General features: G+C 31.9%; 2 protein-coding genes across 5 annotated transcripts; one reads left to right on the top strand and one right to left on the bottom strand.

The window, feature by feature from the left end:
• The first annotated feature begins 723 nt into the window (after positions 1 to 723).
• Positions 724 to 5460, top strand: LOC111277734 (uncharacterized). Of its 3 annotated transcripts, none has more exons than XR_016329065.1 (9): positions 724 to 883; positions 1618 to 1769; positions 2028 to 2115; positions 2631 to 3102; positions 3323 to 3376; positions 3604 to 3701; positions 3828 to 3973; positions 4116 to 4205; positions 5077 to 5460. XR_016329065.1 is itself a non-coding variant. In XM_022864169.2 (9 exons), the coding sequence occupies exons 1-9, from the start codon at positions 824 to 826 to the stop codon at positions 5191 to 5193; spliced, it is 1131 nt and encodes a 376-aa protein (XP_022719904.2). In that variant the 5' UTR covers positions 724 to 823; the 3' UTR covers positions 5194 to 5460. The 3 variants fall into 3 exon arrangements, 2 of the variants coding, with proteins under 2 accessions (XP_022719904.2, XP_022719881.2); XM_022864169.2 differs by having other exon boundaries at positions 2631 to 2976; positions 3828 to 3953; XM_022864146.2 differs by having other exon boundaries at positions 3828 to 3953.
• Positions 5461 to 5706: 246 nt separating this feature from the next.
• Positions 5707 to 9346, bottom strand: LOC111277723 (calcium-dependent protein kinase 11-like). Of its 2 annotated transcripts, none has more exons than XM_089746116.1 (5): positions 9271 to 9346; positions 7912 to 8813; positions 7515 to 7811; positions 6567 to 6983; positions 5707 to 6339 (listed from the first exon to the last, which is right to left on the bottom strand). In XM_089746116.1, exons 2-5 carry the CDS (start codon positions 8498 to 8500, stop codon positions 6074 to 6076), a joined length of 1569 nt encoding a protein of 522 aa, XP_089602242.1. In that variant the 5' UTR covers positions 8501 to 8813; positions 9271 to 9346; the 3' UTR covers positions 5707 to 6073. The 2 variants fall into 2 exon arrangements, with proteins under 2 accessions (XP_089602242.1, XP_089602243.1); XM_089746117.1 differs by having other exon boundaries at positions 6570 to 6983.
• Positions 9347 to 13059: the final 3713 nt, after the last annotated feature.

Genomic DNA, 13059 nt, shown 5'->3' with positions numbered 1-13059 from the left:
GTAATTTTATACATGATATGACGAAAAAATAATACAAAAATATATAAAATATATAAAAAATTAAAAATGACATGATTTAAATTTTAAATAAAAAAATTATATTTGAATTTGATAAAAATAAAATTATATTTCGTATTTAACATGTTAATATAAATTTAGATAAAAATTATATATAAATTTAATAAAAATAAAAATTATATTTTATATATGATGTATCAATATAAATTATAAAATAAAATAATTTTATGGAAAAGTATAATTTTGAGCAAAATTATATATGAATTTAAAAAATTATATATAAATTTAATAAATAAAAATATATTTAATATTTAATGTATTATCATAAATTATGAAATTAATTACAAAAAATAATGTGTTTAAGCTATTTTTATTCTATGGTAAGTACATAATTAATTCCCCAACAAAATGAAAGGGAAGGCGTAGATTTTGTCTTGAATCAAGGATTTAGTGGATGTGCTTTCACCGTACAGGAAGAAGACGACGTGTCGTCTGATTTACAATTTTATATGTAAATGGGCCCATGGGCATCTGACATTATAAGGCTTAGCCTTAGTGGTGGGCCCACTTAAACCAAAATTAAACAAGCACGTGGCCCACGACACTTCGGAAACCAATCCGACGGTCCCAATTAAAAGTCTACTTCCCCACCTGATCGGACGGTCATAATCAACCCATTCCGATTTAAAATTTTTCATAGTAGCCTGATACAAAAGCCATCAAAAATAGCTTTTGGTTTTCTGAAACCTAAAACCCCTTCTTAAAAAAAAAAAAAAAAAAAAACTTTGAACAGCCCAATCTCGCCATGAAAGGAACGAAACGTTTTGCCATATCGGGCTCTGCCGCCGATACCAACGATTTTGCTGTGAGTTTTTCCTGAAATTTCACATACTTTTAATTAATTTTTTAAATTTTTGTTGGTTCACTGTTTCCTACCCTGAATTGGTAGCTTAACCCCAATTTGATTTATTTTATTTTATTTTATTCTTCTCAATGATAAAATGAAGAAAGCATGCATTTTTAATACGATTTTTTGGTTTCATTGACTTTAAAGTTTCATTGATTAGGAAGTAAATGAGCTACAAACTAAAGACCAATACGTTAAATTTTGAATCTTTTGCAGGTTTTTAGTTTTTCTTAGCTGGCAGATATTTTAGGAAGATTGAATTTTTTTTTTCTAATATTTGGATGTGGGCTTCTTGAGTTTTCAAGAACAGATTTGAGGTTGATAGGAGCTGAAACTGTTGAACTTAGCTGTTATTGTCAATGATTTGTTTCAGCTGCGGTTTTTCTGATTGATGACGATAGAGAAATATTCATTAGAAAAGCTGAGAAAACCAACCGAAACAGTGGACTAGAGCAAATTAATTTCATGTATGGGATGAAGGAAACTGAAAAAGAGAAACTGATTTCAATGCAGTGACTGAAAAGTAGAATAATTTTAAATCTTTGTTTACTTGTCCATAGATAAGAGTGTGCATGCATTGTTTGAAAAGGGGGGGCAGGTAGAGGGCTGATAATGACTATAATGTGTAAATAGTTAGCTGTTATCATTTGATTTTTGATGCATCAGTCATGTTGTCATCAATGATGTTGCAGTTCCGGAATAAAAGAATAATGTCAGGATCTCCTTTTGAAGCTCAAAGGGCAGAACCATGGCAGCAGCAGTCAACTGCAACACCACCACTAGATCCACAGCGAGCTGAGTTGTCTCAGCAGCATGTGAAAGCTCTCAACAACCAATTTGCAAGGTCCAATCTTTCCATCTACTTTATTCTGTGATGTTTCAACAGCTAACTTTTTCTAATGTTTGTTTGGTGATGACTAAGTAACGTTATCTTTTGCTACTTATAAAACATGTTTGATGTATTTCATATTCTTTCAAGCTTTATGTATTAATATCTTAGCAGTCCTTAGAATAGTCAGGTTTCTTTCTTCTGTTGTCCTTGGACATTACTGAACTTATAGATTTGTATTTGTTTCTCCATCACAACATTTTATTTTAACAGTTGGGTGCAATTACAACTGAAGAATCACCCTGATGAGCTTTGGCAAGATGGTGTTCAAGACTACCTAACTCATGCTTCAAACATTATGGTAATTTCTGATGGATTTTCATCCACTTGAGAAATATTTACGGTCATGTATGTGCAGTTTATGTGACTGTATTTGATTGCAAATTTTAGGGCTGTACTGTTGGATTAATTGAGCTCTGATATTAAAGGACTTTGTTTGTGGTTTTGTGCTACTTCTGTTTTTATAAGTTAAGTGTATAGTTTCGTTAATTCATTGATTTTGTTAACCCTTGTGTGCATAAGAGTTTAAACCTTTTAGATGACAAAAAATCAGTGGTATTTATATCATTCTACTAGCAGTTTTCTTGGCAGCTCTAGTTTGTCATATGTGCGTATTTTGAAATTCTGATAACCATCATCTAACCATGAATAGATGGGTTAACTTGGGCTTACATTGCAGATAAACCTTGTTCGAGTATATGTGACTTGTAATCATGTTTAAATACTACTAGTATACAAGACTAGACCACATAAATGCAAGACATAGCTGTTTGTGTTTGCTAACTCGAATGGTATACTCCATTTCCTCTTCTGCAGGAGAAGTTCAGTGATGTTTTCAACTGGCTTAAAGCAAATGCAGTAAATGGTGACAGCTTGTATGCTGAGTCTCATAAAAATGAAAGTAAAGTGGTGCCCGAAGCCAAGAAAACTGAGACTAAATTTTTTCAAGGAAAAACTGGATTTACTCCAATCAGCACAACTACAGGCTTTAGTCCAGGCACTACAACTCCGAGCTTTTCTCCAGGCACTACAGCTATGACTTTTTCTCTGGGCACTACAAGTACAGGCCTTACTTCAGCTAATATGACTAAAAAATTTTCTCCTGTGGCTACCACTACAAACTTGACTCCAGCTGGTTCAAACTCAAGCTTTACATTTGGCGGTACAACCACAAATTTTACTTCAGTCAGTACAGCAACTAGCTTTACTTCACCTGGCATGACTACAAGCTTTGCAACTCCTTGGAGCTCTGGAGCATTTTCCAATAGTCCGACTCCTAACTTGTTTGGTAGGAGTTGCATTGACTTTCTACAACAAATATTTATATGAAGGATTTTAGTTGTGTCATTGGACATCATTTGATTGAAGATATTAAGACAATTGCATGTGCCTTTTATAAAAGAACAAAAGTTTTAAATGGCAACCTCAATTGAAGTCAACAATTTGGAAGCTATTTGTGTTACGTTTGTCAGATTGATACAAATTTACATCCTATTTGGTATTTCCAGGAACTCAAAGCTCAGTAGCTATGAACAATAATGTATTGGAAGATGCAGATGATGGTAGGAAAATGAAACTTTTTCTTTTAGACTTTATTTACTGTATATTTTCTATGTTTAAAGCCATTATTTCATTAAATTTTTGTCATGTAAACTTTTTCTTTTCATCTCTAGGTTATTTCTCTTTGTTGGTTTTAAGTAGATAGGTTAACTCTCTCTCTCAACTTTTCTATTTTTCTTTTCCTTTTTCTCATTTCTTACATGGTAATGAGTGTCATTTGGATTGTTAGAAAATGAGTTGCCACAGCCTAGCAGCCCATCAGTGAAGAAGTCAGAAGAGAAGGGTATTGTTGTTGTTCATGAAGTCAAATGCAAGCTTTATGTCAAAGTATATCCTCTGAAAACTTGTACTTATTCTGTAGCAATTTATGGATCCACATACTCTTGACTTCTGAGATGGTGTTTGATCTGCCTTCTATTGTGTAATATCTTTCCTTCCCTTTTGTTATGCCAGTCAACTGATCCAGCAGATAAAGATTCATGGAAAGATAGAGGCTCAGGGCAGCTTTCCATCAAATGCAAAGAGGGTATCAGCAAGGGTTCAAAATATTCCAAGCCAACAATTGTTGTTCGAAATGACGTATGTTTCTACATGGGCATGTAATACTTTTAGAAACTTGATTCATGCATGAGCTGTTTAGAGCTAGCAGATATGAGATAGTTCACTTTAAATCACTGCCCTGACAAAAAGTTCTGTGTCTTTTAACTAGCTTTAACTTCTATAACCATCTACTTGTTGCAGGTGGGAAAGGTGATACTTAATGCTTTGCTATATCCAGGGATGAAGACAAGTGCACAAAAGAATTCCCTTGTTGCAATATTTCATACTTTGGTAATATATTTGAAAGCCAAATATTTCGATATTTCAGACGTTCGGTTTTCTAATTTTGGTATTTTATGCTGTTCTGATAAAGTATAACTCTATAAGTTTATTCTTATTTTCTGTTTACAAAGATTACTTAGCATAGCTTCTGGCCAAAGCAGCAGCTGGAATTCTTTATCCTATATCCTATTAGAGCACTCAGTAGCTTAGGTTGTTGCTTTCTGATTTTTTTATTTATTTACAGCAGTGGTCTTTGATTTTTCAACATGTCAAAGATGTCATTATTAAATTTATCAGCTATTATTGTAGATTATCGTCCACGAAGACATTATTTTGAAATACAAGTAAATACCAAACTCAACGGTTACATATACTTCTTATTTAGGGGCTTCAGATGAAAGGGTTTGGGATAGGAAATTAACATTTAATTCTCTACCATAAACTGTTGAAGGTAACATTAGGATCCATTGCCTGATGCAATACTAACTCTTGAGCTCACAAGTATGGTACAAGTTCAATCTTGAGAGCAAACAGTTTTAGCAAAAAGCTAGAGACCAATTCCATTTCCATGTTACCCTCCAGGACCCCACTTTGGTGGGATCATATGTGGGAAAGACCCCTGTAGGCTGCTCAGAAGGTTGAGATTAGTAATAAATGTGTATAAAGAGCTAAGCATGCTGAAACTGTGCAGTGTACCCTTACTGACTTGGGAATTTGGATGTGGAATTGGTGACAAATATGTTGGTAGTTAGAATCTTTGAAAAGTGTTGATTTTGACCATAACAGTCTTTTCGGCATAAAATTGTCTTGCAGAATTTGACCATTTTTATTATGTTTTAAGTTGTTAATTTTACAGAGTGGCTTCTTTTGGATTTTGTAGGATGATGGTGGCAATAGCGATAATGCTGTGGCACGTACCTTCTTAATTAGAACAAAATCAGAGGAGGACCGAAATAAACTGGCAGCAGTTATCCAAGAGTATGCCCCTGCTTTCTAAGACCATAGGTGACATCATTTTATCCATTATTTTGAGCCCCAGAAAATATAATTTAATCCTGAATGAGTGCAATTTCCCGGATAGTACTCTTTTACATTCTTGGGGACTTACCAGCTTGTTCTGGTGACTCCAAAAGCAACGGGGCCTATTTTCGTAGTCAGACTTAAAATGAGATTATTGTATGCCCACAGCAGTTGTACCATAAACAGATATTGCAGTATTTATTTTGCTGAAAAATCCCGAGGAACTCATTTTTTTTTATTCCTATTACATCTGTTGGTTGCCTGTTTCAAGCCAGATGCTGAAAGCATACTACTGAAATGAACTTTGTTCGATTATTGTTTAGAAAGTTACCCTGTCCACAATCTCCTCTGTCTATTGTCAGCTGCATCTGTTTATCCCGTTCATCCAGCGATGTAAATGCTGGTGCAGTAGTACTCAAAAGAGTTAAGGGAGACAAGAATAACCAGCAATGGGCTAATGGAATATAGTTCGATTCTCTCGAAATGTAGTGATAGTGGAAAACTGCATTTTCAAGTATTATCATTGGAAATTACAATTTACAATAAGGGATAAAAAATGTTTCGCCCATGTTACAGTGCAGCTTGTTACAGATGAATAAGTTCTAGACTATTACATCATGTGATTCCGTACATAAGCCAATTTCACTCTTCGAAATCAGGAAAGCATCATCACTCAAAACACAACATTAAATTAAGTCAACAGATTCTTTTTAACCAGAGCTCAGCTCCCTCAGATTTGATGAAATGTCATATCTGCATCAAGTTCCCGGCGTTGTCACGTTTTTTTTCAGTCAATATCAGTATAAGTAGTTGTTTACTTTTGCCCAGCAGTATGGTCTATCTTTGTATAAACAACTCTAGCAGACAAGTGATAGTCTAAGTGATGGTGTAGTAGGAATATGAGTGCAGGATGCCCAGCGGATAACTGACTCAGTCACCACGAGGTCAAAGTGATCAAACTCACCAATACCAATAGTGTTATTCCTTTTACTATGAATCCATGCATGGCGGTATCCATCAGTTCCAGCCCTACGAATTTCTGCTTTTTGTTCCAAATCTCCTGCCTTGTTTTTCTCTGGTACTGAAGAAGCTGGCACCATAAATTGCTTTACCGTGTTTGATTCTGTGGAGTGAAATAAAGAAGCCAGCGTAAGGTTAACTTAGAAAAGTAAAAATTTTGACAATTTATGTCGTTTTTTGGCATGATGATTCTCCATCCAATTGTTTTAGATATAGCTGTCATTTTCATTATGGAAAACAGCCACTAGTTTCAAGTTCCATCAGCCATTTTTCTTAGTTTCAACCAAAAGCAAACTAGCAGCCTCTAGCCAAGAATAAAATGAAAACAACTACCTCCATATTCGTTGCTGATCTTTGATGTCCCCGCTTTAGTTTCCAGTGAAATATTTAGTGGTTCAACAGCAGCTATTGGACTGAAGAAAGTAAAGCTTGGCATTGATGAAATTAGAGATGAAAATTCAGCTGCACTTGATTGACGGCAACTTCTAAATGAAAAACCCACAGATTCACAGCAAGGGCTGCCATTTTCAACTAAGAAAGACGAAAATGATGATTTGCAAGTGAATGCAGGTGTTCCCAGTTGGCCATTGGCAGACACAGGCGATCCATCACCGAAGCTATAATCCTGATTTCTTTTGATGAACGGTGTTGAGAAAGAATTTCCTCCTACTTCGAGCTCTCTGCAATCAATGTTGTCGTGCTCGTATGCTTCTTGAGCTACCTGTCTGCACTCCACCCAGGGGTGAGCTGTGAAGGGCATTGACTTGTATTAGAAACTACGAATTGGAACAAACTCTTTTTGTAGTGCTGAAAGACTAGTTTTGAAACCATGCTAGAATTCAAAAGTATAACATGCAACTTTCCTCCTTCCTAGGACAGTGTCAAGAGGAAACAAGCTCTGGACTCCTGCAATATTGCATTAACTAAATACTTATCGTAACCACCCCTTAGCTTCTTTTTTGATCGACCCAAACACATATTGTTGAATTTTTTCTTATGAACCTCCAAACTGAGTATTTGACGATAAAAGTCTGAAGTGCTTTCAACTTTCAAGCATAGGCTAATGGTCTAAAGAGTGTGGTTAGCATTCTTTTCTCTTGATTAAAACATGTTTGTACTATGAACTAATTTGTTAAATAAATTGTCAATTATTGGCTAATTTTGTGCCTTTTTACTGTCACAAAACAAGCAACCAAATTACTAGTTTCAAAGCCTCTTATTAACTTGCTATGCAATTATTTGTACTCAGCACAGATAAAAATTGATCCATCAACTTACCTAGAACTTGTGCTGCAGTGAGCCTCTTAGAAGGGTCTACAGAAAGCATTCTAGTGATCAAATCCTTGGCGGATACGGAGATGTGATCCCAGGGATCAGGAGGGAATCTTAGATCGGCGGCCCTAACAGCATCAAATATCTTTGACTTAGTCTTCCCCCCAAAAGGAGGCATTCCACTTAGAAGAATATACAAAATAACTCCTGCACTCCATACATCAGCAGCTTGATTATAACCTCCTGTCAAAACCTCTGGGGCTATATAAAATGGACTACCAACAGTACCATGCAAACTTTGCCCTGTTAACATGAAACCAAAATTCTTTCATTACAAAAATCACTGACCAAATGTTGCTTTCGAGATGCACTAAATGAAATAAAAAGAACATAGAGACCTCACCCTGTTTTATATATGTTGCAAGACCAAAATCTGCCAGTTTAATTGGAGAGGATGAGGATTTAGTTGCTAAGAGAATATTTTCTGGCTTCAGATCTCTATGAACAATGCCATTATCATGACAGTACTCGACCACTTCCATCAAATGCTTAAAAAAAACACAAGCGTCAAACTCAGAAAACCTCCCACATTTCTCAAGGCGATGGAAAAGTTCCCCTCCTGCACATAACTCCATCACCAAGTGCACAAAGTCCTCATCTTCATAAACTGCCTTTAGATCCACAACATTCGGGTGCCCTGATAACTTAGTCATTATTTCAATCTCAAGCTTGATGCTGCAGAAATCATCTGGTGTGACCAACCTATCTTTAGCAATGGACTTGCAAGCCAAAACCTCACCAGTTAACTTATCTGAGCATGTCCTAATCACACCAAACTGCCCCCATCCTAATTGCCCTCCAAGAACATACCGATCTCTCAAATTTGATATTTGAGTTGTGTCCAAAATCGTCTTGGTAAGGCTAGTAACCTTGTAACAGTTGCAGAACTGGATTGAAGGAAGGCTAATATTCTCACTAGTGGCAATTTCCATGCCAATGAGGGTAACTACAATTATAGAAAGACACCCTTCAACATCTCACTAGCAACGTCAAATGATATGGAACTACCATCTTTTCTTCTCACTTTGCAATCTAATCCATGAGTTTCTAAACTCCTAGACCAGGCATGAGATTAATTGTGTGAAACAACACATTTACCATTATACAAAGAAGCAACTTCTAACAATAGCTTCTTATGATAGACAGTTAAACACTAATCAGGGATAGCCTTGTTGACCCTCCTCATAAACTGAATAGTTTCCACAGCTAGAGACACAGAAAGCTTTGATCTTCTGCGATTATCACCTACAGCAAAACCATGAATTCTAAATCTTTAGACAACTTGCTTAAACCCAGTTCTGGCTACTTTCTTTTTTATTTTTTTCCTCACTCTTTTCTACATATACATATTCCTCTTACTTAGTTGCAAGATACAGCAAAATTCAATCACAAACCATTCTTCAAATTCTCTTCGCAGATCCATAACTAAATTTAAACTTAGCATAGAAAAGTAAACCTCCCAAAGCAAAACTCAAACCATAGCTCTAAAACCCACAACCTTAACCACCCGGAAGGAACCCATGATACAAGTCATGTCATAACATAGTTTACAAACAACCATACAACCCAATACCAAAACACAATCACAAACGACCAAAAACAAGAAATCCCAGAAAAATTTACATAAGAAAAAGACAAAGTTTAAAGCTTTTCAACTAAGCAAAAGTAAAATGCATCAAAAGAACACACATTTTTCAATCACCTGAAAGAGAGAAGAGACAGACCAGCTTAGCAAATGCGTTGAACAAGTACGTACTATGTTTTCTGGCAAAGTCTACAGCTTTTTTTTTTTTTTTTTTCCCAGGGTAAAAAAAAAAGCCTTGGTTTTTAATTTCTGATTAAAAAAAATATCTTCCCATGTAACCGGCAATTAGATTTAATAATTTGAGGTATTATGTGGTATAAAATATTTTATTTATATAATATTTTACATAAAATTTACATATTATAATTTATATCAACATAAAAATATATAATATATTTTTTAAATTTTTTTATAATTTTTTAAAAATTTTAAATTATATTAATTTTTATATCTTTTATTTATATTACTTTTATATCACATCCATCCAAATTATCAAATCTACCGGCAATCCAAGTAGCCTGTTTCCATGTTCATGGTATCATTATTTTAATATTACTATTTTTTTTTATGCTTTGTTTTGTGGGAATATTAAGCATTACCCAACAACGTGCACAATCACCACTTGGTCTGCCACGTGTCCCATTGCCTCTGGGTGGTGAACACTAAGCATTACCCAACAATGTGCAAATCACCACTTGAGTCTGCCACGTGTCCAATTAATCTAGTTGATGATTTGGGTCCCACAAACTTCAGGGCTTTATTTACTGAACTACCATCCGCATGGACATGTGCAATGATGATTAGCTCCCACACAACCAGCAGATGGAGACAGCATTACCCCATTCTTTTAATCCAAGGAAACTTCTCTCTATTATTTATTTAATTTTTTATTCAAGTTTGACAAAGGATGAATTGGTTACAAATGAAGAATTTTAATTTAAATACCTTCAAAGAAAGTTAGGTGTTTACTGTCGTTATTATTATAATTTTTTTTTTATTTTTTACATTTGTCTTTTTATAATTTTTTTCTTAATTTTGAATATTTATTAATATTTAAATGGCTTATTTATTATTATGGTATTTATATTTTTTCCCTTTTTGCTATTTATATATGTTGTAATTTTTTTCCTTTCAAAAAAAAAATATGTTGTATTTTTTTTGTTTAATTATTATTATTATTATTATTATTATCAAGTATAGAATAGAATATTTTAGTAGAATAGGACGTACAACGGTATATAACAGTCCCCATCAGATTAAGGGCCCCCGAAAAATTGACGGCATAATTATTGCGGGCCTGAATAGTGGGCCCCAAATCACTGTTAATCCACGTGGTTTGATGTTAGTGGCCCTTGAGGAGTACAACTTCTGTGCAACGTACACATAGAGAGAATTTGGGACAGTTCGAATCCTTCATTTAATTAAGCGCTGGCAGGAGAAAAAGGAGGAAAAGTTTTCCAGCAGCGAGATTAGCTGTACACAAATATGGGAATTCTGAGTATTTTTTGGCTTTCAAAAAAACCCATGCTACTTTTTTATGTGTCAAACTGTCATTGTTTTTTTTTTTTAATTTAAATGTATAAATCTCTTAAAAAAAAAAAACAATAACTTAAAAGAGTATTTGATTCAAGGAAATATATATATTTTAAATCTTATTATTAAGTATTTAATTTTAATGTTTGATTCAAAATAATTTAATTTTTAAAAATTAACAAATTTTATGATTTTTAATAAAATAATGGATAAAGTGTCTCGTTAATTAAATAAATAAATTTTAAATTTAATAAAATTTATTCACATTTAATTTATTTATATTTAAATATAAAAAATAAAATATTTGATGAAAAATCATAAATATGATTAATTTTTATTTATTTAAATTTATTTATTAAATTTAATAAATAATATTAAAAGTTGTTCAAATAGTAGTGCAACAGAAACATAGGAAAGCAAAAGTAAAATTAGGAAACACTATCGGAGGATGTCAATGGAGTACAAACATGGACAAAGTCTTTGTCATGTCTGCTTCATTTAATTCATTCAGTTCATTGGGGAAAAGGATTGCAGGGACATGACCAAATGATGGCATTTGCCCACCCAAGAAGCCCACAACTCCATATTTATAGCTGCTTCTTGCTTCTTGGTCTCATCTTTTAAAGCCGAATGTGATAACGCCATTGGCAAAAATTTCCCCAATGTACACAGCAAGTGTAATGGCACCTTTCCTTCTGTTTTTCCTCATTATTGTCATCTTGAAGCTTCCGTTGGATTCTAGATGGATTTGGTTCCTTCCATTGTACTTTTTTTATTTGAAAAATATTAAAAATTTTAAACTTTCACCATTAAGATTAAAAATTAAACATTTTATCACTAAACCATGCTATTGTTAACATTCCTGAGATCTTATAATTTAAAATATAAAATAATATAAATAAAAAATTAAAAAATAATATAATTTAAAATTTTAAAAAAATTTTAAATAAATTTAATAAAATTATTATTTTATATTTTTTATTAATACAAATTACAATATATAATTTTTATATAAAACATAAAATAAATATAATATTTTATATAATATAATGATATAAATTATCAAATCTACTCATTCCTCCACTATGTTAGTTTTTCAATTAGACTTGTTTAGGAATTCTATCTTTCATAGTAGCAATCATTGTTATTAAAAAAAAATTAAGACAGGGAAAAGGCTCCCAATGTACTTTGCTAATTATTATTCGGATAAATGAAGAAATTAGATTGTTCATTGATTTTTATTCATCAGTGATTAATCTTTATTTTTATTTTTCTCATTCCCAAAAGAGAGAAGAAAATCAAATGATCAGGAGACAACAGACATTGACAGGACATCTCATAAGATTCATTACCAATAAATATCAGACCAAGATATATTTTTTCCAACAATTTGGTCAGAAATCGACACATCTTTTTTATTAGTCATTCATTTTTCAAGAAATTGTAACATATTAATCTCAATACTACTAACCAAAAAAGAAAATTATCCAAGCCACATGATTTTTGCTTGATTGTTCTTTAATAATTTATCAACATAAAAAAATATATAAATTATTAAATTAAATAAAATTAATATTTTATATTATATTTAAGAACAAAATAAAAATTTGACTTTTAAAAAAAAGTAAAGACCGATACTTTCTTGTGTAGATAATGATCTTACAGACGAATGTTAAATGTAAAGTTATTATTGATAAAAAATTTTTGCACGTGCAGAATAAAACATATTTTACAACAATAAATTTTTTTTCGTTGCTGACTTGACAAATTAAAAAGAGAAGAGCAATTATTGGAAGAGAATTTTAATATCCAAAATTTATAAATTTTAACGTTATATTTAGATAAATATTAGTAAAAAAATTTTTTAAAAAATAATAATACATATAATTTTTGTTTGAATAATTAAAATTAATAAAAAAATAAAAAAATTAACAATTATTATTTAGATAAAAAGTAAAAAAAATTATTATAATAATTTTTTTAATTATAAATTTTTATTACTTGTAATTTTAGAGTTCTTTTAGAGTATGATATATTTGTTATATTATCTGACCTCATAATTACTGTTATATCAATAATTTTTAATCAAATGAAATAAAAAAATATTTTATAAATATGCATTGATGAATTTTGAGCTAATATGACATCTTATAAACAAAAAAAATATATCTATTTATATTCAACCATTCATTAAAATTAAATTACAAAAAAATTATAAAAAATTTTTATATTGAAAGATATATATGAAATTTACTTTAAAAAATATAACTTTGAAAAAATTATAAGATGATTATGATTTGTTTAAATTTTTTTATTTGATTTTTAATATTAATAAAAAAATAAACATAATAATTTTTTTATAAAAAAAATTTT

This window comes from Durio zibethinus, chromosome 17, assembly GCF_047325235.1.
Source record: "Durio zibethinus cultivar Kanyao isolate XHJ-2024 chromosome 17, ASM4732523v1, whole genome shotgun sequence".
In the NCBI taxonomy this organism is placed as follows: domain Eukaryota; kingdom Viridiplantae; phylum Streptophyta; class Magnoliopsida; order Malvales; family Malvaceae; genus Durio; species Durio zibethinus.
Note: the sequence above shows the minus strand (reverse complement) of the source record. Positions and strands in the feature narration are given on the sequence as shown.